Source organism: Lissotriton helveticus, chromosome 9 (genome assembly GCF_964261635.1).
Source record: "Lissotriton helveticus chromosome 9, aLisHel1.1, whole genome shotgun sequence".
Classification (NCBI taxonomy): Eukaryota; Metazoa; Chordata; class Amphibia; order Caudata; family Salamandridae; genus Lissotriton; species Lissotriton helveticus.
In genome coordinates, this window is record NC_136070.1 from 885146297 (window position 1) to 885173052 (window position 26756).

Below are 26756 nucleotides of genomic sequence, written 5' to 3' on the forward strand. Positions count from 1 at the left end.
AAGAAAGTATTAGGTTAAGCTGGCCAGATGCCTTACTATTAGCACTGATGTCAATACGAGTTACCCCACATTCTCGATCTGGCCTATCTCCTTATGAGGTGATCTTTGGGCATCCTGCCAATGTCTGGGGTGTCCCGACACCCAGAGCGTTTCGTGATATTGAATATCCTATCATGACAGATTATTTGTATGCCTTGACTAAGGATCTTCATTTCATTCATCAACAGGTTTCCGCAGTGTTGCAGCCCCTGCCGGAGGGTCCCGGACATCGTTTGGAGCCAGGGCAGTGGGTCTTGGTCCGCAACTATCAGCGGAAATCCAGTCTGGACCCTCGTTGGTCCAAGCCTCTTCAGATCTTACTGGCCAATCAGACAGCGGTGAAGGTGAATGGAAAGAGACATTGGATACATGTTTCTCATGTTAAAAAGCTGCCCCTGCCGCTTCCTTATGATCAGCAAAATGAGGGAGGAATGTTGACCCAAGAGAGTGAACGGGCCCCTCGTTTTGTCCCTTTTTCTGATGCCCTGGAAGTTGGAGCAGGGCAAGGGGAAGGAGCTCCGGGCCCGAAAGGGGTTTTGTCATCTGCACAAGTGATTGCCCCGGATTCTGTGGCCCCTGTAGTTGAAAGAGAGATTCGTGATATTCCTGTTGCAATGGATCCATCCTCCTCTGTTTTGTTCCCTGATCAGAAAATGCCTGGCCATGTTCGATACAATCTGTGGCCCAGAAAACGAAACGGTACCCCAGGTGAAGATGACAGGAGATAGGTAGAGACTTGAGTAATAGGGTTTGTGAGATACACTTCTGGGGTACTGAGCGAGACACTGGACTGAACACGCTGGGAGCCTTGAACATTTGTTTGCTCCATTCAGAAAGAAAGACTGAATTCTTTGTTAAAAGGGGCCCACATTGTGTTTCTTCAAGGGTTGTGTGAGAACATAACTCCAACGTGAGAAGTTTTTTTTTCTTTTTATGATGAGCGATAGGAGCCTGCCTGTGAGGCTCTAGGCGGACACAGGAAAGAAGTACCCTCTGGCAGGTTGGACCGCATCGCCCGAGTTTTGCCCGAGTTTATTTTTTGGACTTTTAGCTAGCATGTACCCCTTTGCCCGTTTTGTTCCCAGAGAGGAGCGTCCTTTTGCACCACGCTATTACTCTGTAAATATGCCTGTCTTTTCTAGCTGGACACAACATGTTAAAATTGCATTTGTGGTCGCTATAGCGACCTTGTTAATCATATTAATGAGTGTGTTTATATATTTAGAATTTCGCCACCTTATGCATACCGTCTTAGGTACTACTGCCCCGCCTCTAGAACATGTATTTTATACTTTAGCCCCACATAAGGAAAGGCATCAACAGACTTATATGAAAAATGTATTTGTTGAAATGCTTCACCAAGCGCATAGCGCTACTAATACTACAAATTGTTGAGTTTGTGGCCTTCTACCCTCTGTTCTGCATAAGCACAATCTATTTATATATCTGCCCCTATCTTGTTTAGGAAGCTGTGAAGCTTGTTTCAAATTACTCTCCATGATGCATATGCATTATACGGTAGATATTCAAAGATACTCAGAGAAAGATTATGAGATGATTTTGGCATATATAGAAATACACCAAGGATTTGACTCAAAAGGAAATGACGGGGAGGGATCCTTAGATCCAGGTGCATGTATGGATATGTATACTGAGCACGAAAACATCACCTGGTTAAAGACTGAAACCCTAGACTTTGCAGAGTTCAATTTCACCCAGTATTTCCAACAGTTTAAAGAAAGAAATGTTACCGAGGATAGGGCTATTCCAGTACCTATATTAAACAGTACCTCTGCATTTTGTCACAATACGAAAGAACAGTGGATTTGCTATTTTGACTCGCACATCAACATGAGTTCTCATTAGTCAAAGTCAATTCAATTATACACACCATGAACAGTACGGAGTGCTACTTTGGCATTGGATGCACATCCACCACGAACATCAAACAGTCACCCACTGCCCCAACCTCAATTCGGGCTGTAGGTTAACACAGAATTGAGAAAATACCCGTGCACCTCCACAATAGTCACTTTGATCCTTTCGCTATTATAGCATTTGACATTCAGTCCATATCCTTAGTCAGAAGCCATTTCCACAAAATCAGACGATGTAGAGAGTTCAAGCTTTTATTTTGCAACCGTTATGATCCACAGCCGACGCGCGTTTCGCCCTCTTCGCGCTTTCTCAAGGCTATTTGTAGTGTAATCATAAGTCCCAATTCCTTTATCTACTGAAAATCTGCGAGAATACTTTTACGTCCTTGTCTGGTTAGTCTTGGACTCTTTAGTCATTGTATTACTGCAGGATCCCTTGATTATTGTCAGAAACATGAAATGTCAATTCGGTCTTCTCAGCAGTACTATTCGTGTGGCACCATATTAAGCCCCACCTCCTCGGCGTTTATCGAGGTCCTTCCCGAATACCGTCCCTGCACCTCTGCATTTTGTGTTCAGGGAGCAGGATCCATCTCGGTAGGGAAAAGTCGATGCAATTACACCTATTGGTTACGTACCTTTAGTAGCCTGCCCTTGTTGACTCAACCCAATGTCTATTTTGTTTGTGGAAAAAATGATTATACTTGGCTCCCCCGAGGATGGGCTGGCAGTTGTTACTTGTCCTTCTTGTACCCTCCAGTTTATATAGCCCCTTCCAACTATCACAAGGATCATAGTTTAAATAAGCGAAGCCTGACGTTTTTCCAAAATAGAAGAGAGATTGATACTCTGACATAGACCAAACAGATACTCCTGAACAGCATTTCACTGACATTGTAAAGGGAGTATTTCCTATCTGGGGAGCCATCATCACTAGTAAGGAAGTACAGCGTTTGTCCAGAGTAGTCGAAAAAGGGATCAACACTACTGCGGGTATATTGACCAATATAACTGTAGAGCTTCAAGCGACGAGACTCGTTTCGCTTCAGAACAGAATTGTTTTAGACGTCATCTTGGCTGATCAAGGAGATGCATGTTGAGGGATCGGCAGTTCCTGCTGCGCATATATTCCTGACTCCGCCCCCTCTGTTCATTTGGCCATTCAGAAGCTACATAGGGTGGCGTCTGAAGTGTATGTAGAGACTGGTACCTGGTCCCTTTCTGGATGGTTGTGGGGGCTGTTGTCCACCTGGGGATGGAAAATTTTAATGATACTGGCAGGTATAGCCGGTATCATATTTACCTGTTGCCTTTGCATACAATGTGGGCCGGCATGTTGTTATTACTGTGCTACTAAACTCACCTCCTGTGGCCGGTCCTTCCCCAGCAGTAGTTAAAGCCCAATTGGTGCAACAAGAAATACAGGATATGATGCAGATAGATGAAGGGATATTTGAAGATTGAACCATTTGTGTTAGCTACATCATGCTAAAAGGGTCGTTCTGAGGGATAGAAGTTAGATTTCGCTTATATGGGATATATCAGACACATATATATTGTGTTAGCATGATGTATCTATATATCTTCGTGCTACTATATACACCACAGGCCTCACATTACTTTTATGTGCTTTAGCCAGTAGGAATTCTTTTGATTGTATTCATGTTAATAGAGTAGGCCGAGAACCATACAGACGCCATCTTTTTCCTTAGTGTCAGCCCGAATGGTGATCACGTGTAATTCTTCACTAGTTGTCAAGTCCCAGTTCCTTTGAGTTACAGAGATCAGCTGAAAGTAAGCCATTCTCCCTCTGTCCAGGGACTCAAGGTCGCATCTGGCTTTGGGTGTGATAAGTGCATTACTGGAGGCGCCGTGCCTACACTCCCGGGCACCAGGACGAAAGGGAGTCACCCCTCCTGACCTTCCCAGTAATAACTAAGTAGAGCTTTGAACCAATCATGTGTGCCATATATGGTCCTTCCCCGGGTCCCAAGAGCCAAGTGGTGTTTTTCCATTAACGGTGATTTCATAGGTTGATCTGAAAGTATATATGTTCTGTTTTGACTGTAAGCCAGCAGTCTTCTCTGCGCACCGGATGGGTGAGGATTGGAGAGGCTCTAATGTGGAGTATTTTGTTTAATAAACAATTGAACTTTCTTCACTGCCAACTGACTGGTTATTGGGTAATGGTATTGGGGCTATTGGTAGGCATAGCTCTTTATGTTATTTTTTATGGTACTTCATCCTTCCCCTCGATAAGCATAGCAACACCACAATAGTCCAAGTAAATTGGCCCCAATAAAGCCGACATGGCCTGAGCGGTGCACCCATTCCCAAACACCCTAAAGTCAGATGCCACATGCAGTTAGGAACATACAATCAAGGTAAATTCATATTCGAGAAACAAACGCATTTTTAAATGTATTCCCAAGTTGTTTTTAGTGAAGAAGAATTGTGTATGCAGTAAAACTTTACGCAAAGGCGCAGGGTCATCATTATGAATGGAAGGGGCATATGATGGGGATGTATGGACACACTAAAAGAAGTAATTAAAGACCCAGGGCCCGATGTAGGTCACCAAATACCGGTCGGTAACGGCAGAATTCGGCCGTTACCGACCGGTATTTGGTGAATGAGATGTAGGGGCCAATATTTTACACAATCGGTAAATTTACCGAATCGGTAATTTTACCGATTCGGTAAATTCCAGATGTAGGTAGCACTGTTTACAGTGCTACAGGACTTCAGAATTCGGTATTTTACCACCCAATCCTATTGGGTGGTAAAATACCGAATACAGGTGTACATGCACATCTGTGCATGGACACCTGTGCCATGTGACACACAGACATGCCCTTAGGGCATGTCTGTGTGCCACATGGCACACATGCCTGTACTTGGGGTGCTAGAGGGTGTCAAAGTAACACCCCCTGCACCCTTGCAGGATTCAGTATTTACCTAATCGGTAAATACCGATTCGGTATTTCCCATTGATTCCCATGGGCTTCAAGGCCCATAGGAATCAATGAGAAATAGCGATTCGGGATTTACCGATTCGGTAAATACCGACTCGTACAGATTCGGTAATTTTTTACCTACATCTGCCTGCTTCAGATTTACTGACTCTTAAATACCGATTCGGTATGATTCAGTATTTAAGAGTCGGTAAATCTGAATTACCTACATCGGGCCCCCAATGTTTTGGCAAATATATGGATGCACATAGCACAGCTGGTCTTATACAACAATACAAATAACGCAAAGGGAGTGAAAATATCTAGAATAGAAAGGTTAGAAATCATTTTTTGGAGATGCCTAATGTTTTGATCGATAGATTGTGCAAATGATATGCTTTAGCAGTGAATTAGGCAAACCATTGAAACAGAAGGGAAAAGATATGGGTGGGAGAAGTTCTGGTGTACACATGGGGCCTCATTTATGGCATTTTGGCATAAGGCAGGCAGCGCAGCAAGGCACCTTGCTTTGCTGCCCTAAGCCAAAGTGAAAGGGCAGGAATGAACCGCTTTCAAGCAATTTGGTGCATTTCTGCCCTTTCTGCCTACGCCGGTGCCATTTTGGCAGCCTAGCACCAACGTAGGCACCTTTGCACAAAAGTGGAAGAATGCCTCCATGACAGGCAGGATTGTTTTTGTGCAGGAAAGGACACCTTCCTGCACAAAAACAACCCTACAAAGCATTTTCCTCTTTCTATGGAAAGGGCAAAAACAAGGAGAAATTAAGCTATTTGTCCTCATTACGCATCACACACGTACCACTTTACATGGTGCAAATGCAGTGCTGTGGAGGCCCCTAGGCAGTTAAAATTTCGGATCCCGCTCACAAATTATCTCCTAATACCCAATTAATGGGATTTTTTATAAAATGACAACTGCCAGAAGATGAGCTTTTAAGAGACAAACTGTTATATGAATCTGATCTCTCTGGTTTATGTAATTTAAGTTCTCAAAGGGTACATTACATTAATACAGTATTTTCTCTATAGAGTTTTAATGTAAAAAAAAAAAACTTCGAGTTGATTTATTTTTTTCTATTTTTTGTAAACAATATTCAAGAAAGCTTGATTGTAATTCTTTTAAAGATCAAATCAATATTATTTTGATTCGTTTTTGGGGGCCCCAAAAATGAGTGGGGCCCATAGGCCGGTGCCTACTTTGCCTATTTAGTAATCCAGAACTGAACAAATGTGTTGCATGGTTCTCATAAATTAGCTCCTCTGTGTCGGCTGGCAAGCTCCTAGTGTTTGCTACACGGTATGTGGTCATGTTCCATATAGAATGAAGTTGGTTTGAGTATTCATTGTGGGAGGGGGTTGCCCAGGGACAAAGAAATTAAACATTGTTCACTTGGGAGATTCCATAAGTCTAGTGTCACAGAATTTCATCTGGATATTCAATGGGGACGAGTTATACTGTATTGAAATATTGTTCACTCAGATATTTCATTAAAGCCAAGGTTCATGTGTAAAAAGACTATTACATATTAAAACCACACAATGATCAAGTAGAGTGAAATACATGCAATCCACATGACAAAACTCTAAACAGCTGACATACACATCGTTATGTAAACAACAAAAATGCAGAAAACCTTTGGCTTTTCTAATCTCGTTCATTAAGAAGTTGACTTCTTCTTGAATGATCCCCTCAATGCTTCTTTTTCCCATGCCATAATTCCTCATGGTCATGACAGAAAAACGCCGAATCTGTTTCCACGCCTCACCGTTGAGGACGCCAATCCCTGTGGTAAATAAAAATAACATTTATTGATTTGCTTCCACGACTTTTATCTCAAAACCACTTTTTGTACTCTTGAGTACCACAAGCTACTGATTTAGCATAAATGCACGCACTGCATTGGATTAAAGGTAAAGGGCAGGAATGCACTGTATTTAACATCATCCGGTGCATTCCTGTCAATTCCTTGCGCTGGTGCACTTTGACTGCCTAGCACCAATGCAGGTGCAAGAGTCCCTGTGTTGAAAGCAGCATTGCTTTTGTGCAGGGAGGAACACCTTCCTTCACAAAAACAATGCTGAGAGGCCTTTATCTCTATTGTGTGCTGTACTCTGCAGCACACATGGAAAGAGGAAAAAACAATGCGAAATAAAGATATTTCCCCTCATTTCACCTCCCCTAGAGACGTGTAGCATTCTGACACATTCCCAGGTCTACCAGCATTGGGAAATCTGAGAATGCTTCAGAATTCATGGATGGATGCGTGGGATCCCCCATTGTCCACCCATGGAAAGCCTCCTGGGGTAGAGTAACACAATGCAGTGATTTGTGCTGCTTGCCTTACTCCAGATTTATCAAGCCATGCATGTTCACGCAAGTTGGCCTTGCATGGCTTGATTAATCTGATTTAAGTGTTGCTTCACCGTTGCACCTGATGCACCACTATGATAAATATGGGCCTCAGTGGCAACCACAATATGGTATTAACCCCTTTGCTACGGGAAAATCCCCCCGCGGTGTGGGGGGCGGGGGGGTCCGTGGCACGCGGTGCTCGTGACGAGCCCAGCTAGTCATGAGTCACAGTGGAGCTGTGCTCATGACAAGCTAGGCTCTTCACAACCCCGCCCACTGATTAATTCTCCCGCACAGGTGGGGAATCAATCGTGCGTGGGCGGGCCGCGGCCGTTATGATGAGCCCTGCTCGTCATGAGCACAGCTCCACTGTGTCTCATGATGAGCTGGGGTCGTCATGAGCATGGAAGGAGTTAAGCTTAATGGTAAATTATCAAGAAGGACATATGCATAAAAAATAAACGTTTGCATTGTTAGTCACTGCAATGCGGGTGTAAAAAGTGATATATTACTGATTCAATGCATGCAGTCTGGCTCCAGGAGTTGTTTTAATGGTTTTTGTTCCAAACTACCAAAGACAGATTAAGAATCCACATATTTTTCTTTCTTCTTGGAGTTTTATATAGCGCGAACTAGACCCGAGACGTCTGGTATCAGAGCGCTTTACATGACCTCCAGTTTCGTTACAGAAGTACACATTCATTAGGTCTCGCCTACGCAGCGCACATGCGCTGATTAGGCAAAAGAGACCTTTACCCATCGGTCCCCTTTTTTACCCACAACCGTGCACGCGTTCCATTGCCTTCAATGGCAGCGCGTGCACGTGTGGAGATTCACTTGCGGAAGCGAGCGCCACCATATCGTAGCAATTATCACTCCCGCAAGTGAATCGCTGAGTCCCCCCCTCCCCCTGCTGCCGCGCAAGCTTGTGCTCGTTTATGTTTAGGCACAGATGATCAGGTTCTTACCTTGCTGTCAGTACCTCTATTAGGTGGGAAGTCGGTGAATGCAGAAAGGTCTGGTGCCGGATTTAAGCGCCGGTAAAACTTGAAAAGTTTCCTGAAAGCATCCTCCCCCTACGAACGTACCGACAATCCGGCTGCCATATTTAATTAAAATAGTCCAACCTCAGGGTCGCGATTCGCGAACGAATCGCAGCCGACACCCTAAATTGCATCAACTGTCAATAATCGATGTGTTTGTTATACATGACTAATAGTGCCTCTATGCCACATAGAAAAGCAGTGAAAGAATGTGACACGCCGAGTAGGATGGAAACAAAAGACAGACCAGAAGAGATGACACAGGTCGTTGGGACAGAAGTTGTTTACTAAGAAACATATCAAATTTGATGCTATTTCCTTACCTTTGTTGAAGGCGATGAACTCCTCCCATTTTATCCCTTAGATTTGTTTTGCCATGGATGGTATGACAAGAATGTTTACGCGTGTGAGATTCAATTCACAGTATTACACTATATTTTTGCTGCTTTGCAAGTCTTGCTTACGTTTCCATAAGACATACTGTATATGGCCTCCATAACAACGTTTTTTTTGTATTTAAATATGTTTGCCCATGTGGAAACTTTGAATAATTAGAGAAGATTTGAAGATGTCTACCGCCCGTTTCAAGTGTAGTCTCTTTTCTATGTTTTTGCGGAAGGTCATAGGCACACAAATTGTGTCCCGTTAAACATGGCGGCTTCCAAGAAGGTTTTTGAGACTTTTGTGTCCCGGGTACCGTGGAGCTTGCTAGCAGTAAGTGCTGGCGAGGGGTGCGTTGCCAAAATACGTTTATCAGGCAATAGATCGTCCGTGAGAGGGCTCAGTCGAGTAGTCCAAAAAGACGAGGACAGGCACACCGTCAGGCCACCACGAGTGATACAACTATAAATACCAACATTTGGGAGCATCAAAGGGGAATTATGCGTTTAAATTTGAAATTGGGATAATTTAGATGGAATAGCTGGAGAAAAGGATTACATGTATTAATATTTTAAATGTAAAACAGGAGACCTAGCATTAGAGAGCGTGCATACAATACCCAATTCTGTGCTGCGTACCGTGTGCAATACTGAAAAGAGACCCGTGTCACATTGCCCTCCGATATCTGCAGTTGAAATTAAATATTAGTGGTGCGTGGGACAACAATATGAACAAAGCTGAAGGGAATTACCATACCACCAAGAAGCTATTACATGTTTTTAAGGTCACATTCCTACAATAACAGGAGCCTCTCAAACTTGGCCCCGGGATTATGTGGAATTACTAGAAACTAGGGTGCTCATTAGGATGGCGGACGGACCTGCATCTGTCCACCACTCCAGAGTAGGAGGGACCATCCGCAGGGGCAGCGGCGGTCCCTCCGTGCAAATTAGGATGTGACCGCCACCCTGGCGGTCCCATCCTGTATTTTTAACATTGCGGCGGGTGCTGCTTGAAGCAGCACCGCCGCAATGTTAAAAATGAAAGCAGTGCATTTGCATGCACAAAGTGGCAGGCACCACGCGGTGCCTGCCGCTTCGTGCACGCAAAGGCAGGGGGGTACCATAGGTACCCCCATGTGCACCCTCCTCCCCCCTTTCACCCCTTGGGGCCCGCAACGGGCCCCCAAACAAAAGTCCGTAGGCCTTTCCACAGCGGAAAATGCAGACATCCTAATATGCCTGGCGGTGTCTGATAGACACCGCCAGACATGTTAGAGCTTTTCCGCAGCGGTCGGAAGGCGACCGCGGCGGAAAAGCTGCGGACGGTCTTCCTGACCCCCCAGCCATCCTAATCTGGCCATCCTAGTCTTTGAAGGCTCCGCAGCGTTTTTTCCGCATCCTCCGGGCCGGCGGACACCTCCGCCGGCCCGGAGGATGCGGAAAAAACGCAATCCTAATGACCCCCAAGATGTGTGTGACTGCGTGTCTGAAAGAGTATGTGCTTGCACCCACGTTGTTTAAATATGGGATTATCCACACTTCTCAGTAACAGTGTTTTTGTTCCTGCTGAAAAGTGCTGCTAGTCAACGCCACTGTTTAACCTCTTGCATGCCTCCTTCTGTGGTGTATATATTATGCTTGTTAAGGAACTCTATAGTGTGGTTTTCATTGTGAATACTGTTTAGTGCATTAGAAACCTTAACTTGATCTTTAAGTACTAATTTAGGCCTGCTACGCTCTCTTGTTTTAAAGCGCTCCGACACCTACTGGTTAGTTCACACTACATAAACTTGAAAAATAATTATGTAAATTAACACCATAGTGTTTTAGCTTAAAAATGACTTTTTGTACTAGGTGGAAACATTTTAGCTGACTCTATGGCAAGCCACATTAGGCTCATGTGGGGATCCAACACATGATGAAATATCCAGAGGCAAAAAAAGTAATCGATGCTGTCAGATTTTGGATATGCACAGAATAGGAGTCTCGAGAAAAAAACATTGGCAAAGTTCAATCTGGTGAGTATAGAGCAGTAGGTCCACCCTTTAAAAGAGGAACAAACAAATAATCTGCACGCTCTACAATTCTAAGTAGTATACCGTAGCATTAAAGGCAGTATGATTAGGGCTCCCGGTTTTCCGTTTAAACGGATTTATACACATAAATACAGACGGAAAACATTTTTTCCTTTGTCTGTATTTATACATAGACACGGAAAAATACTGACAAAACAGCGATGTGTCTATCCCTGTCTGAGGTTCACAGGGGCTGCAGAAAGAAATCTGAAACCTTTTCCAGATTCTCCGGCACACTATTCTTCCATCTAAATCACCCTAAGCACTCCCCTGCTGAGTGATTTGTTTCCAGGGAGCCCTGACAGCAGCAGTCCAGGAGCGCTCATCAGCTTTTTTTAATGTACTCTCTCGGCTCTTTAGGCTGTAATTAGCTGTCTCTTTCTCTGGACTCGGTGCCTGTGTAGATCGCTAGAAAGGAAAAGGGGGGGGCACCATGGCTAAGTAGGGAGGGGACCCCAGGACACATTAAAATCACAGCGTGGGCATTGCCCATCACATTGTCTGGCATAGTGATGTCACGGCCAAGTAAAGGACACTATGGAAACTTTCAACCTGGGCAATTCTCAAAGTCGAGTGCTGGGGGCACGGAGCAATACCAGGAGGGCAAAGGTCATTATTATATCACCTCGAGTGACTGTGCCAACTTTGATAATGCAGGGTGCTGCCCCGACCCACTAAAAAATTGTTTAAGCAGTAGGGCTTTTCTTTTTTTTTTTTTTTTTTCAAGTTCATAAGTCTTTATTTCGAATAAAATTCATAAAAGACCACAAAATAAAATATTTACAAGATATCAACATTTTTGCATATTCCAAGGAACCCCAAATATAAAAAAAGGTTGCCCGTAGGCGACATACAAAATTTAAAAACACAAGTTAAGAAGAAGAATACAAGTTAATCAAAGCAGGGTTACACGTTCTTTGCACGTATCAGCCACATCCACCCCAGAAATTTAGCAACACAAATCACAGATTTTTCAGTGCGCATGTCGCGTAGTTTCAACAGGGCAGTGCGATTCTCTACACAATTTAAAGTTTTACAAATTGGTTGCAGCCATTTTAGTCGGGGCAACCGATATGCTGGGCACGCAAAAAATATATGGCCAATACTCTCAACCTGATCAGAGCAAAAAGGACACTTAGAGGTAGAAGACTTTGTCCATCTTGCAGTAAAGGAATTGATCGGCAACGTTCCCACACGAAACTGAAAGTACAGCTTGCGGTCAAGGGCTTTGCATATCAAATCCCAAAAAGGCTCAAGGGATGGTATAATCTTATGTGATAAGAACAATCCCGTTAGGCTATTTTCTGATGAGAGTGAAACCAAAACAGATTTCTTTGCTGCCCAAAATAGCTCTTTAAACTCCACTTTGGAGGGGAACCTAGCACATTCCGGATGCAACCATAATTCAGAAAGGCCCATGGAGTCCAGAGTCTGTTTGACCTCCCGCAGCCAAGGGATTTTCATGGCACCCCACAATGATCTAATTTCACACAATTCGTGGGCAAAAAGGCTAAGCTCATGAGTAGTCCAGAGTCTTCGCCAGAAGGCGACAAGCCGGTACTGTGCCATCTCATCCAGAGGTCTGCAGCCCAAATCCAAAAGCAAGGGTTTTATGGGTGTCGATTGTGGAAGCCCAACTAGACTCCGAAGGAACCTATTCTGTGCTATGGTCAATGCTGTCAAGCTTTTGTAACCCCAAATGTCCGCACCGTACAAAGTGGCTGCGTTAACCTTGGCCTCATAAATTTTTAAAGCTGGTGTAATGCGTTTTGTCAAGGTTTTTTTTTGTTCCTTTAGCAAGCAGCCAGTGAGGCGGACAAATTTTAGAATTAAAACCTCCAGCTGGGGATTCCAGTTAAGTTGATGGTCAAGAGTCACGCCTAAATAGGACATGACTTTGACCTGTTCAATAGGGACACCTTCTAATAAAAATGAACTTGTAATTTGTTTGTTTTTGTTAAAAACCATAAATTTCGTTTTATCAGCGTTAATCTGAAGGTCATTTTCAGAACAAAATTCTGCAAATCTATTTAAAGCTGCCTGGAGGCCACTCCGAGTCCTAGAGAGGAGCAGGGTATCATCAGCGAATATTAACATGGGGTACTTGGCCCCCCCCAGGGTGGGTGCATCAGTTTGAGTTTCATTAAAGAAGGCAACCACCCGATTAATAAATAGGAGGAACAGCGTGGGTGCCAACACACAACCCTGCCGAACCCCGCGTTCGACAGGGAAGTTGGCGGTTACCTGACCCTGCTTCCCCCATCTTACACGGGCAAAATTATCCTCGTGTAGACGCCTAACCAGCTCTAGAAGTTCAAGTGGAAGGCCCATAAGTCTAAGGGCATCCCATAACTTGGCCCTCGGAACCAGGTCGAAAGCCGACCTGAGATCGACAAAGGCGGCATACATGACACCTCCGCCCAAGAGGACCACCTTCCAGTATAACATGGTAAGGCGAAACACCTGGTCTAGGGTGCTAGTACCTGATCTAAACCCTGCTTGCAAGGGGGAGAGTATATTATTCTGCTCCATCCACCCCTGAATTCTAGCTAGGGCCATTCTTGATACCACTTTCTGAATAGTATCTATCAAGCTGATGGGACGATAATTTTTCGGAGAAGTTCGATCCCCTTTCTTGTGTACCGGAAGTATTTCAGCCCCTTTCCAGGATTGTGGCACCCTAGCTCCCGCGGCAATAGAGTTTGCTAAAATTGTTATATAAGGGACCCATAATTCTATATTTAATTTAAAAAGATCTGCGGGAACAGCATCTATGCCTGGGGCTTTCCCAGACTGGACTAAGTGTAAGGCATGTTCGGTGTCAGAAAAGCAGAAGTTAAGAACATCCCCATAAACTTCTAGTGAGGTCCCCACTACAGACTCAGTAGCTAAATGAACGATGTTAGGGTCTTTAAACTGAGTGGAAAAGAATTCCACCCAATCATCAGAGGAAACATAATTTTCCGGAGTAAGTGAGTCAGAGCCCCGACCCCACCTAACCAACTCCCAAAACTTAATCTGGTTGGATGATTCACAGGCTTTAAGGAGTTCCGTCCAATATGAATCGTCCCATTCCCTTTTGGCTTCCCAAATAACGTGTTTATAGGCCTGTCGGGCTGTCCTGATTTCTGGGGTATTTCTAGATTTAACAGCAGCGATTAGTATACTATGGGCCTCTCGACAATTTTTAGTATACCAACCTTTGGGTTGCTTCACTTTCTGTTTTCTATATGGCCTAGTAAGCAGTTCTTTAATGGCCGCAAAACATGTCTCGTGAAGATCAACAATAGTGGGCTTAGCCCTGTCGTCGTCAGGTGAAAATGCAAGCATCTTATCTCTGGTTTCAAGGGCAAGATTTTCTATTTGACTGACAAGCTCCTGATCTACTATGACCCTCGGCCATTGGACTCGTCTTCTATTGTCACTTAGAACCAGATCTGATGTAATGCAGGCTGTTTCAGCCTGGGGGGGTGCTAAGCCCGGGACCTTAAATACAAATAAGAGTGGATCATGATCACTCTCTGGCCTTATTTCAATTGACATGTCCACTACTGTGTCCCAGGAATCGATATTGACCAAAATATAGTGAATACGACTCACACCAAGCCCATTATTGAAAGTTGGGTTGCCCACCTTATCAGATAAGCAACGCCCGTTCACTGCACGGAACCCCCATTCCAAACAGAAACCAAGCCAGTGGAGGGCAGCCTCTGTTCCCTTAACTCCCTTAGTTATAGCCAGCGGGGGAATATTCCAGACAGAGTCATCCTCCAACCCTATATCCTCACCTAGATTCATAATGGGTTCAAATGTGCAGTTCAAGTCACCAGCCACCAAAACGAGCTGGTCACTTTTCTGCTCATTTAGGAAGGCTTCCAAGTCATTAAGGATGGGTTGTTTTTTTCCACCCTGGCAACCCCTGGCATAGATATTAATTAAAAGGATGTCCTTGCAGTTCTCCTTGCGCAATAGCAGACAAAGGAGATTGGGGTTCTTCACCTGGATTTCCTTCACACTAAAACAGAGTGAGTTTTTTACCCAAATAGTTAACCCACCTGAAGGCCTACCCCTAAGACCCTGCAAAGCAGGTATATAAAAGTTTAGAAAACCTACTCTAAACAGGGGATCAACTGACCAGGTTTCCTGGAAAACGATGATATCATGAGTGATAATGAAATCAACCCAATCATCGTTGTCCAGGCGACCCCTTAAACCTGCTATGTTCCAAGATGCCATATTTATTGGGTTAGCTGGATTACTAAAACTGGAGGTCGCAGTGTGTCCCGGAACTCCAGACTCAATCAGAATACGCTCACCATCGATGTCCACTGGAAATAATAATCCCGATGGCATCATGGTGCATTCTATACTAGGTGCTACCCGGGAAGGCAAGCTGAGATCTACTGGATGCTTAAGAGCAACCCCCCCCCCATGTCAGTCAACCTCATCCAAACAGCCAAACATGTTACAGGTAGGCACACCTTGCCATCCAGTGTTCTGTGTGGGCCCACCATACCCAAAACCTCTAAGCCTGGGCTTTTGAATTGTCATCCAAGACCCACCCATGTCAAATTGCCGTTGAGGGGGATAAAAAAAGGTGAGGGGTCTAACAACGATTGACTGATCACCTTCGTAATGGGGCCATGAGCAAAGGTGCTGTGCAGTATTGGGATCAGCGAATGACACCACTATACAGTCACCAGTAATGTTTTTATAAGTGCGTCCAACCCATGGTACTCTTCGCACCATTAAGACCTGGCTTCTTAGGTGACTAGGTATCTGTTTGTTCTTGTTTAGCCAGTGGATGACTTTATTTTTAAGAGACCAAGGGTCCTCTTTTGTTTGATGGCCAAGAGAAGGAACGCCAGTTAATATGATGACATATGAGCTCGCCTCAGGAGGTAGATCAATATATCCACCACGAAAATTTGGTCTACTAGATTCTAACGGTGGACAGTTTTTATTAATCAAGTCGTTAGAACGTTGTACAACAGGTTTTAAGCTAGGTTTTGGACGTGTTGTATTCTGTGATGTGGTAGTGTGAGCCCTCGCCTTTGGTGGAATTGTAGTTTTAGCGGGGCAAGCTTGTTGTGTGGGTTTCGGTGGTATTGAGTCCTGAGGCATAGAACAAAGGCTAAGATTAGAAGAGTTGATGGCACTATCTCCAACAATTGTGCGAGGTTTAGGCACAGGTTTGGGGTTTGTGGTGGGGGGGGCAGGTGGGTCTGCCACAAGTGACTGTGGCATCAAGCTCCCATCCTGTATGACCCTAGCTTCCATTTGCTTAAGACTAAAGCTAGCCAAAGTAACAATAGTTTTGTCCATTTCTAACAAATGGTTTTCCATACGGGAGAGTCGTAGTTCTAAGGGAGTAAGTAACTTTTTGAGCGTGTCCCAAACTGTTTGTAAAAATTCCTCATCCCTCCTTCTGTCCCCCTCAACCTTACTCAATCTACACTTGTTTGGTACTATGTTATTGTTGACCTGGGAATTTTCCACTAAGGATTCAAACTCTACATCACTTGGGGCAAAACTAATGTCACTACCAAGTGGAGCAGGTACAACTTTATCTTTTGCATCCTCTGTCCCTAGTATACCCAATGGACGTCGATTATTAAAAAACTGGGAACGGGCAATCCTTGCCTTTTTACGAGCAAAGGTAGACCTTGCCAGAATTTTTTTCCGCTGGAGGGCAGCCTTTCTAGCGATAGCAGCTGACCTGGGCATGACAATTTTCCCCGGTGATTTTTTCCCTGCCACAAAAATGGATGATACAGGCACCTCTGAAGCGGTTGGAATAGAAACCTTAACTTGCTTAAGAGGAGATACGGGTGGCGGGTGATGCATTTCAGCCATTGTAATCAAGGGGCGAGGGCCAGCTGGACGCTCGGGAGTTAGTGCTAAGGCCAGCTTTCCCAGGGACGATTTTTTGGAGGAAGCAATGTCCATAGACAGTTTCCGAGCAGCATCTAATTCCAAGGAAACCCTGTGCTGCATTTTATTTATTTCAGCATCAATGGCCAAGTTAGTCTTTGTGAGGAAATCGTCCAGAGTCCCACTAGGTTTTTTGAGACCCAAGGCAGTTTTGCTCCGACTACCCCGTGAGCACATTATTGACACAACAGAGGACAAGAATACACAGTGAGGTTAACACTAATAACAAAAAAGGTAATATAATAAAACCAAGGGGGGTAGCCCAGCCCAGCCCTCTTAGACCTCGAACGGCCTCAAACGGCCCGCTCTTAGCCCGGTCTTCGCCCCGGGCTGCGTCCCGCGCTGCGGGAGTTAAGTGCTGTGTTATAGGGCCGGGATGGGCAGGGGGCGGGCCAGCAGGGAGAGCGGACCGGATGCTGGTATCCCTGGTCTCGCAGGGACTCCTGGTTGACGGAGTCCCCGCACGCTCGCAGCCCCGCCGAGCCTCTTGCCCTGCCTGCCTTGCTGGTCCTCCTCCTTAGGATGCCGAGAAAATGCCCCACGCACTCCTGGGCGAAGCGGCACCCGCGAAGCGGGTGCGGCAAGAAGTGGAGAGAGTCGCCTTGTCCGGTCCGGTCAGGTACGCCTGTGGGTACGCCTGTGAGTACGCCTGTGCGTACGCCTGTGCTGCGCTGGTTCAGAATGGTGTCCCAAAGAAGAAAAGGTGGTGGAAGCCTTAACAAGCTTCAGCTGGGCAGGGGGCGGGCCAGCAGGGAGAGCGGACCGGATGCTGGTATCCCTGGTCTCGCAGGGACTCCTGGTTGACGGAGTCCCCGCACGCTCGCAGCCCCGCCGAGCCTCTTGCCCTGCCTGCCTTGCTGGTCCTCCTCCTTAGGATGCCGAGAAAATGCCCCACGCACTCCTGGGCGAAGCGGCACCCGCGAAGCGGCACCCGCGAAGCGGCAACCGCGAAGCGGCACCCGCGAAGCGGGTGCGGCAAGAAGTGGAGAGAGTCGCCTTGTCCGGTCCGGTCAGGTACGCCTGTGGGTACGCCTGTGAGTACGCCTGTGCGTACGCCTGTGCTGCGCCGGTTCAGAATGGTGTCCCAAAGAAGAAAAGGTGGTGGAAGCCTTAACAAGCTTCAGCTGGGCAGGGGGCGGGCCAGCAGGGAGAGCGGACCGGATGCTGGTATCCCTGGTCTCGCAGGGACTCCTGGTTGACGGAGTCCCCGCACGCTCGCAGCCCCGCCGAGCCTCTTGCCCTGCCTGCCTTGCTGGTCCTCCTCCTTAGGATGCCGAGAAAATGCCCCACGCACTCCTGGGCGAAGCGGCACCCGCGAAGCGGGTGCGGCAAGAAGTGGAGAGAGTCGCCTTGTCCGGTCCGGTCAGGTACGCCTGTGGGTACGCCTGTGAGTACGCCTGTGCGTACGCCTGTGCTGCGCCGGTTCAGAATGGTGTCCCAAAGAAGAAAAGGTGGTGGAAGCCTTAACAAGCTTCAGCTGGGCAGGGGGCGGGCCAGCAGGGAGAGCGGACCGGATGCTGGTATCCCTGGTCTCGCAGGGACTCCTGGTTGACGGAGTCCCCGCACGCTCGCAGCCCCGCCGAGCCTCTTGCCCTGCCTGCCTTGCTGGTCCTCCTCCTTAGGATGCCGAGAAAATGCCCCACGCACTCCTGGGCGAAGCGGCACCCGCAAAGCGGGTGCGGCAAGAAGTGGAGAGAGTCGCCTTGTCCGGTCCGGTCAGGTACGCCTGTGGGTACGCCTGTGAGTACGCCTGTGCGTACGCCTGTGCTGCGCCGGTTCAGAATGGTGTCCCAAAGAAGAAAAGGTGGTGGAAGCCTTAACAAGCTTCAGCTGGGCAGGGGGCGGGCCAGCAGGGAGAGCGGACCGGATGCTGGTATCCCTGGTCTCGCAGGGACTCCTGGTTGACGGAGTCCCCGCACGCTCGCAGCCCCGCCGAGCCTCTTGCCCTGCCTGCCTTGCTGGTCCTCCTCCTTAGGATGCCGAGAAAATGCCCCACGCACTCCTGGGCGAAGCGGCACCCGCGAAGCGGGTGCGGCAAGAAGTGGAGAGAGTCGCCTTGTCCGGTCCGGTCAGGTACGCCTGTGGGTACGCCTGTGAGTACGCCTGTGCGTACGCCTGTGCTGCGCCGGTTCAGAATGGTGTCTTTTTAGTTTTACATAGTGTGAACTCGGCCGAACCGTATTGTAGTTCTTTACGTGAGCACCAGTTACATTAAGCAAGACTATCAACATTTTTTATATTTAGGCAAAGGGAGATTAAGTGATTTTCCCAGAATCACACTATGTTGAGCCGGCGCCGAAATTCAAAACTAAATCACCCTGCCCCAAAACCAGCAGCTCTGGCCGTTACACCTCGTGCTCTTCCTCGTTCGACCTGGATGGCCTGTTTTCTTTTACGAGTCGAGTAAACTGATTCCGTTCGGCGAAAACCTGACTACTGTGACCACTTCATAGGTACCTGCAGACAGTGCCTGACACCACCTCACCTACAGGCACAGGTGTAAGAATGAACACACCACACAACAAAGCACCAAGAGGTAAAGGAATGGCTTGTTACACTTGGCATATATACTTGCCTGTAGTGCTTGTAATACACAAACATGTCGGCGCTTACTATTAACCACAAACATACAGGACTTCGACTGCCTCATCACCCTGACCCACAGCTCCAACTGGAAGCTCAGCCAGTTAAGCGCTCGCTGTTGACATCTGGCGAGATCAGCACAACATAACTTCACAATCCAGCTTTTCATCCTTCCGAGGTCGGTAAATGGCGTGTTATAAATGTGGGTTTATACGACACGTGCAGACCTCACAAACTGAAGTAAGAGGCACTATAGAAAAGGTTATTGTTTTATAAAGTGCTGAATTCACTTCCCAAGGAGGACAGTAGAGAGCCCTGAAGTGCTTCCAGTGTGACACGTGGTGCTTTACTTAGCGTTATGCATTCCACATAAGGCCTTCTGGAACAAAAATTCAAGAGTCCTACAGAAATGGGCCCCAACTGGGTTTCATACAAGCATCCGCCATTGCATAAAATACCAACATAAGGCAGCCAATCAAAATTCAGCAGTAACAAATACAAGGATGGGGAGCAAAGCCCGGGCTCAGGGGCACCTCTTAACCAAGCCTGGAACCGAACCCACCCAGGGACAGAACACTTCAGAGCGCCCATCTTCAGAAAGGACTTGGAAGAGAAGGGGTGTACTGTAGACAAAACTTTGCACTGGTTCAGAAATTGACTGGATGGATTTGTACCACGCTAGCAGCTTGTGCAAGGGGGATGCCTCCTTGTACAAACGGCAGCAGCACGATAAAAATATAATTAAAATTGATTCGTTCTACAATAGCTGTGTTTACATGATACGAAGTGGGAAAATATGCTTTCCCCTTCCAAACCTGAAATACCACCATGTGTTCGCCCAGCCCTTCATTTAGCACTCAGTGCCCTCGGAGTGAAAATCATTCTGTTCTATTTGTTTTAACAGCTTATTCGAAGACTAGGATGGTCATTTGCATGTATCTGTCACTCTTTTAAAATAAAATGCAATGTAATGCTTACACGTATTTTCCAGGTTGTTAAAACCATTTTGTTCTTTTTATATAAATATGTATATATTATGGAGCAGAGAAAAATATATTTGCCCCCATTCCTTGCCCGGGAAAATCGTAGGCAAGTAGGGCTCTCTCATTTGGTTAAGCCTCTTAGACAGTGCCTTCACGGGCAGCACTTTTATTTATCTTGAAGTGACTAACCAGTCCCAAATCTCGGTGTCTGCTCACCATCCTGTGATCCTAGGCAAATAACTTGATTTACTGGTGGATGTAGAAATTAGAGTAATCTTGTGTAATCAGACTGGCGCTCATGTCAAGCGTTTCAATGCCTTTGGTGCACACTATACAAAACAGGCAAAAATGCACAACGATGTAAAACAAAAACATTATTTTCTTTGAGAGAAAAACCTTCCCCAAGCAAAAGGCATCCATTCAAGATGAACATGATAGAGGGGTGCTTAGGTTGAGGAACAAGGTAGGGGTATCCCCTTTCCCCACTATTGTTTAATTTATATATTGAACCTTTGGTTACTCAGTTAAGATCTGATGCATTGATTAAATCTTTTAACTTAGCCAAATTAGCTCTAACATGTGCACTGTATGCGGACGATCTTTTAATGTTCACCTCTAATTCAGAAGTGGCAATCCCCCGACTTTTCGATCAGGCAGAAGCCTTCGGTGGAATTTCGGGGTATAAAATAAATGAGAAAAAAACTTAGATCATGCAGTGGAATCAGGAAGTATTATCCCTTGTAGCTAAGCCACAGATGAGATATCTTGGAATACTTCTGACACAGGATATCTTAGAGATACCTAAAATAAACCTTAATAGAGTCTATAAGGAGGTTTGTGGGCTTTTGCAGCGCTGGACTGGTCTCCCTTTACATATTTTCGGGAGTAAACTTAATAAAGATGGTCATCCTACCTAAAGTGACCTTTTTGTTCAACTCTATACCCCTAAGTTATAGCCCCAAGGATATAGCAAAAATACAGGGGAAAATTGGATCTTTTATCTGGAATTCGAAATCCCCAAGAATCTCCTGGAAAAAGTTGAGGAGGAAATTGAAAGCAGGAGGGTTGGCATTGCCGGATCTATTAACTTATTGTTACTCATTTCACTTTCTAAATTTCAGGTCAATGGCAGATAAACCTGATACGTCATCTTTGGGCCTATTATTTCAGGCGTTATTACAGGGCATCCCTCAAGGGCATGAATATTTCTTGTATAAATTCGGCGATCCCAGATTTTATAATAAAGTAAGGCTAAAGATCTTGGGTGCAGCTCTGAAGAATTGGGTATTCATTAGAAAAAAGCTGGGAATCCCTTATTATGTGCCTCGGGCCCGATATGGGATTCCCCAGGGTCACCTGAATGCCTTAAAGATCAATTATCAAATCCACTCAAAGTGGCAGGCATTACATATTGGCAGGACCTACAAAATAATTCACAGCTCATGGATTGGGATTCCATCTCTAGGTTGACGGGAGGAACCCTTACCAGGTTCAAGTACTACCAGTTGTCAGGCTGGTGGGCTACCATACCATGGGTTTTTGATACATCTGAACCCAAGCTGGATCTGGTAAACAGAAAGGGGAGGTGGAAAATAAGAGGTATCCTTTTGGTATGAGGCCATGTTGGAGTCGGAGGGAGTTACAGAACAAGAACTCCAAAAGATGTGGGGGGGATAGTGGGCTTAGACTACAATAACTTAAAAAACCTGTGGGGCGATTCTTTTACGATGCTAAATGCGGTAGGTAAGGCTGCACCCCTCAAAAGGAATCACCTATTCACTCTGTATAGAGCCTTCATTTCTCCTAAAAAACTGGTTAAGATCACGAACCTAGAATATCACTGCCCAAGGTGCAAAGCTCCTGCCGCTGATGACCTTCACATGTTTGTGGAATGTCCCAGGCTTATAAACTTCTGGTCTAAAATAGGAGAGTTTATAGCTGAAGTATTGGGTATAACATTTTTAATTACCTCCAGGATAATTTTGTTTGGGTTAGCCGTAGAATACCAGCTTAATGATATGGCGACTACATTCATTTTCTATGTGATGGTCTTTTTTTTTTTTTTGTAAATATATTTTTATTGCAGAATTAAGAACAAGACCACATCTTAAGCCAATCAGTACACTTGCAGCATCACAAACTTAAAAGTTACAGATATATCGTACACAGCCATTTGGCCCACATCCCGGAGGCTGGGCGGCGCTGCAGGATTACCCTTCCCAGTAGGATGCTTCCGTGTCCTCCTTTCCCAGGTATTCGACCAGCATCACTTTTTAGTATCTGCTTTTACCCCCCTAAAACTCCCCCCCCCATGCATCTACAAGCAAACTCAGAAATTTCAGGGAGAAACCGTCAACAGCTCATACCTCGCCCAATCCAGTGCCGATCAAGTCGCTCCAGAGTCCCCCTCCCGGGCCTCCCCTGTATCACTGTCAGAATACCTGCCTGCTATCCCGGGAGCCCCGGTTCCCTGGGTCCAACCTACATGCTATCCTCCTATTCTACTCCGGGCCGCTAAGTCGAGCTACCCTCCTCAAAACGCCCCCCCCCTCCCCTCCCTCCCAACTACTGCTGCTGCTGCTAATGCGGGCTGTCCAAATCCGTGCTATCTCAGAGGCTCGCCATCCACCAGAAGTCGTTCGCAATCGCTAAAAGTGCATGGAAGCCGCATGGATCATCACTCCTCCTCGTCATCCCCCACCATGTAATCACGCAACGCTTGCACCACCATCTCCCAAGCTCTTGCCATGTCCAGACAGCTCTCCCTGCCAAGTCTAGTAGCCTGCCGCATTCTAATGATGCTTTCACAGCCCGCCCATTTCAACAGCTCATTCATCCACCTCCTCACTGAAGGGCTTGCACTAGACTTCCAGTGCCAGGTTATCTCTCTTTGTGCCAATATAAGTCCCAAATCAATAAATTTACTGGTGATTCTCGTCTTTTTTGTATGCGGGAACCAGAGCAGGAGACATGCCGCCATATCAAAGTCCACCTCCCTATCCGTTACCGCATTCAAGAGCACCCCCACCTCCGGCCAGTACGTCCCCAGTATCGGACACCCCCACAACATGTGATCCAAGTCAACCTCGGGCGCCAAGCATCGTGGGCACACGGCGTCATGCACCTGGAAGTACCGTTTTATCCTCTCCGGAGTCAAGTACACCCTATGTATTACAAAGAAATGCACCTGCTGAAACCGTGCGTTCCTCGTGCCCTTCCACGTCCGCCGCAGGACCTGACTCCAGACCGTGTCCGGAATGGGCTTGCCTATGCTATCCTCCCATCGCGACTTCAAGGCCAGCAGTGGAGCTAGCCCCTCGTTCAACATTCTCATGTGGAGACACGTCACCGCTTTAACAGTGCCCGCTGCCATCACCACATATTGGCATGCCATGGTCACTTCCGGCTCGGCAAGCCCTACTCCCCAATGTTTTTGCAGCACCGCCACCACTGCCGCGTGCAATAGAAAGGTACCGTCCGGCAAGCCAAACTGCTCCTGAAGCACTTGATAGGGAACCAATGCTCCATCAATGTACAGGTCCCCCACCATCTGTAGACCCAATTCCTCCCATTCCAGAAGCCTGGACCAGTCACCCCCATGCGGCAGCGCGGTCAACATCCCCAGCGGTATCTCCGGTGCATACGGCCGGACCTTCCTCGCTCTTTTCAGACTCCGCTGCCAGCACATTCTAAGCGTCCTTTCCTCCACCGTAAGCTCCCTCGAATCCAGTTTCTGTTGCATAACTATATAAGAAAGGATGTACTTTGGAATACCAGTACCACGGTCACACTCAGGACCCCTGAATTCTCTAGCCACATTCTGCGTTAGGGTCTGCAGTTACGCCTCTAGGTAATATAGCTCAAAATCGGGGACCGCCATTCCCCCCTCAATCTTAGGCCTGATTAGAGTTTCCAACGCCACCCTCCGCCGACCTTGGCCCCAAAGGAAGCCAGTCATCAACATCTTCAGTTCCTTAAAGACCCGCTGCGGAATCCATACCGGCAGCGTTCGAAAGTAATAAAGCAGCCGGGGAAGCGCCACCATCTTCAACAGTGCTACTCGGCCCAGTACCGACAGAGGGAGAGAGGCCCAGAATGCCATGCAGCCCTTCAGCGCACGTATGCAGCGCCCTACGTTCCCCTCCAGGAGATCAGCTGCCTCGTGATAAATTCGCACCCCGAGGTAGGTGAAGCCAGAAGGCTCCCATACTACCTCCCTTGCTAACGGGGGACAGGGCGTACCTGCCCGCAATGGGAATATACAGGTCTTAGTCCAATTCACCCTAAGGCCCGACAGCTGACCGAATCCAACCAGCATATCTACCGCTCTCTCCAGTGACCGTTCAGCGTCCGCTGAGTACAGCAGCAAGTCATCAGCGTATAACGAGATATAATGCGACTCCGGCCCTTGCGTGATCCCTCCATACACTGTACCCATCCTCGCCTGCGCTGCCAGCGGTTCTATCGCCAATGCGAACAGCAGGGGGGACAATGAGCAGCCCTGTCTCGTCCCCCTACAAACAGGGTAGGCCGAAGATATCAGCGGGCCCAGGCGCACCCTTGCCCTAGCCGACATGTAAAGGACCCTCGTCCAGCTCCGGAATCCCTCCCCAACTCCGAACTTCAGCAACACCTCATCTAAATACTGCCATTCAAGGCTATCAAAAGCCTTTTCAACATCAACCGCTAGCACCACGGAGTCAAGAGCCGAAGACCCGGCACTATCCAAAATTTGGACCAGCCGTCGTATATTCATAGAGGTATTCCTAGTCGGGATAAACCCCGCTTGGTCCCTATGCACTAGCTTCGTCATGTGCGGCAGTAACCTGGTGGCCAGGATGTGATTCAAGATCTTGTAGTCCACTGTCAGCATCGATAAGGGCCTGTAAGATGTCACACTCAACGCATCTTTGCCTGGCTTCAACAGTGGCACCACCAGTGCCTCCCTCATTGACTCAGGCAGGCAACCCCGTTGCCTGGCCTCCGAGTACACCACCAATAGTTTCGGCGCTAGGATGCCAACAAATTTGGCATAGAACTCTATTGGCAAACCGTCCACTCCCGGGGTTTTATTTCGAGCCATCTGTTTAATAGCTACTCTCACCTCTGCTAGCGTTATAGGACCTCCCAGTTCCTTAGCATCCTCACTATCCAGCACTGGCAGCGGGAGCAAGGCCAAGTGTTCACCTATCTCGTCCCTCCCCGCCTCCAGGTGGCATTCATACAGTCCCGTGTAATAGGACTGAAAGCACGCCAACACAGCTGACTGTGAGTAGACTACCTCCCCCCCCTCTGCTCTTATACTCATGATCGGGCACCCCCTAGGCTCAGGATCCGCAAGTGTGGCAAGGAGCGCGCCCACTTTATCACGTTCCTCATGTACCCTGGTGTTATACAACTTATAGTCATAACACCGCAGCCGTTCAGTTTCAGTTGCCACCACTTCCTTAGCCTCCACCAATCTCTCCTGCAGATCCGGCCGTTCAGGCCTCCGACATTCCAGGTCTCGCAACGCCACTTCTGCTTTCGCTAAATCATTCAGGACAGTCGCCCGCGCATTCGAGAACCCACCCATGCACACGCCCCTCACCACCACTTTCATCGCATCCCATTCTATTGATCGCGACGTCGCGGAGCCCTCATTCTCCGCGAAGTAGCGGTCAATGCCCTGTTGAACCATGTCACTGAACACCAGATCTTCCAGCGCCTCCGGCCGAAGCCGCCACGATGGGACCGCCGACCTAGCCCGTTGCCACTGCACTGACACCAATAAGGGGTTATGATCCGATATGGTCCTAGCCAGGTACTCAGTATGCGTCACCGCCGTCACCAAAGTGCCACTACACAACACTGCGTCTAATCTAACATGTAGGTCGTGTATTGCAGAAAAGTAGGAGTAATCCCTCATCCCAGGATGCTGTACCCTCCACACATCAAGCAGTCCCCACTTCTCCTGCCAATCCTTCCTATGAGCCGCCAGCCTGCGCACTGGGGAGTCGACCAACGGCGGGTACGACCTATCCAGTACTACATCAGTGATCGAGTTAAAGTCGCCCCCTAATAAGACCGGGCCAGCCAAAAAGTGAGCCAGCGAACTTGTTAAGCCGTCAAAAAAGCGGGCCTGATCAGAATTGGGGGCATACACACTACACAGGACCACCTCCCTCCCGTAAAGTCGCCCCTCCACCGCCACATATCTACCCTCGGGATCAACCCGCTGTGACGTGACGTCGAACGGAGTCCCTGCTCTCACCCAGATTAGGGTCCCTCTGGCAAATGCTGAATAGGTTGTGCCAAACACCTGACCCCGCCACCTCCTCTGTAAAGCTCCGCATTCTTTCTTAGTTAAATGAGTCTCTTGAAGCATTGCTATCTGCACTCCCCGCCTCACCAGGTATGCATGCACCTTGTGGCGTTTCACCATCGTCTGAATTCCGCGGACATTCCATGTAATACATTTCACATTAGGTAACGACCCCATAGTAGACAGTTCTGAGCAGTTCCACCATCAA

General features: G+C 47.2%; 1 protein-coding gene across 1 annotated transcript in view; it reads right to left on the reverse strand.

Moving 5' to 3' along the window:
- The window catches only part of LOC144781955 (cytochrome P450 2G1-like), a 691701-nt gene that overhangs the window by 386138 nt on the left and 278807 nt on the right, over positions 1 to 26756 (reverse strand). The window contains exon 3 of the mRNA XM_078661045.1: positions 6525 to 6674. Within this exon, the coding sequence (XP_078517171.1) occupies positions 6525 to 6674 (150 nt within the window). The remainder of the gene's footprint in view (positions 1 to 6524; positions 6675 to 26756) is intronic.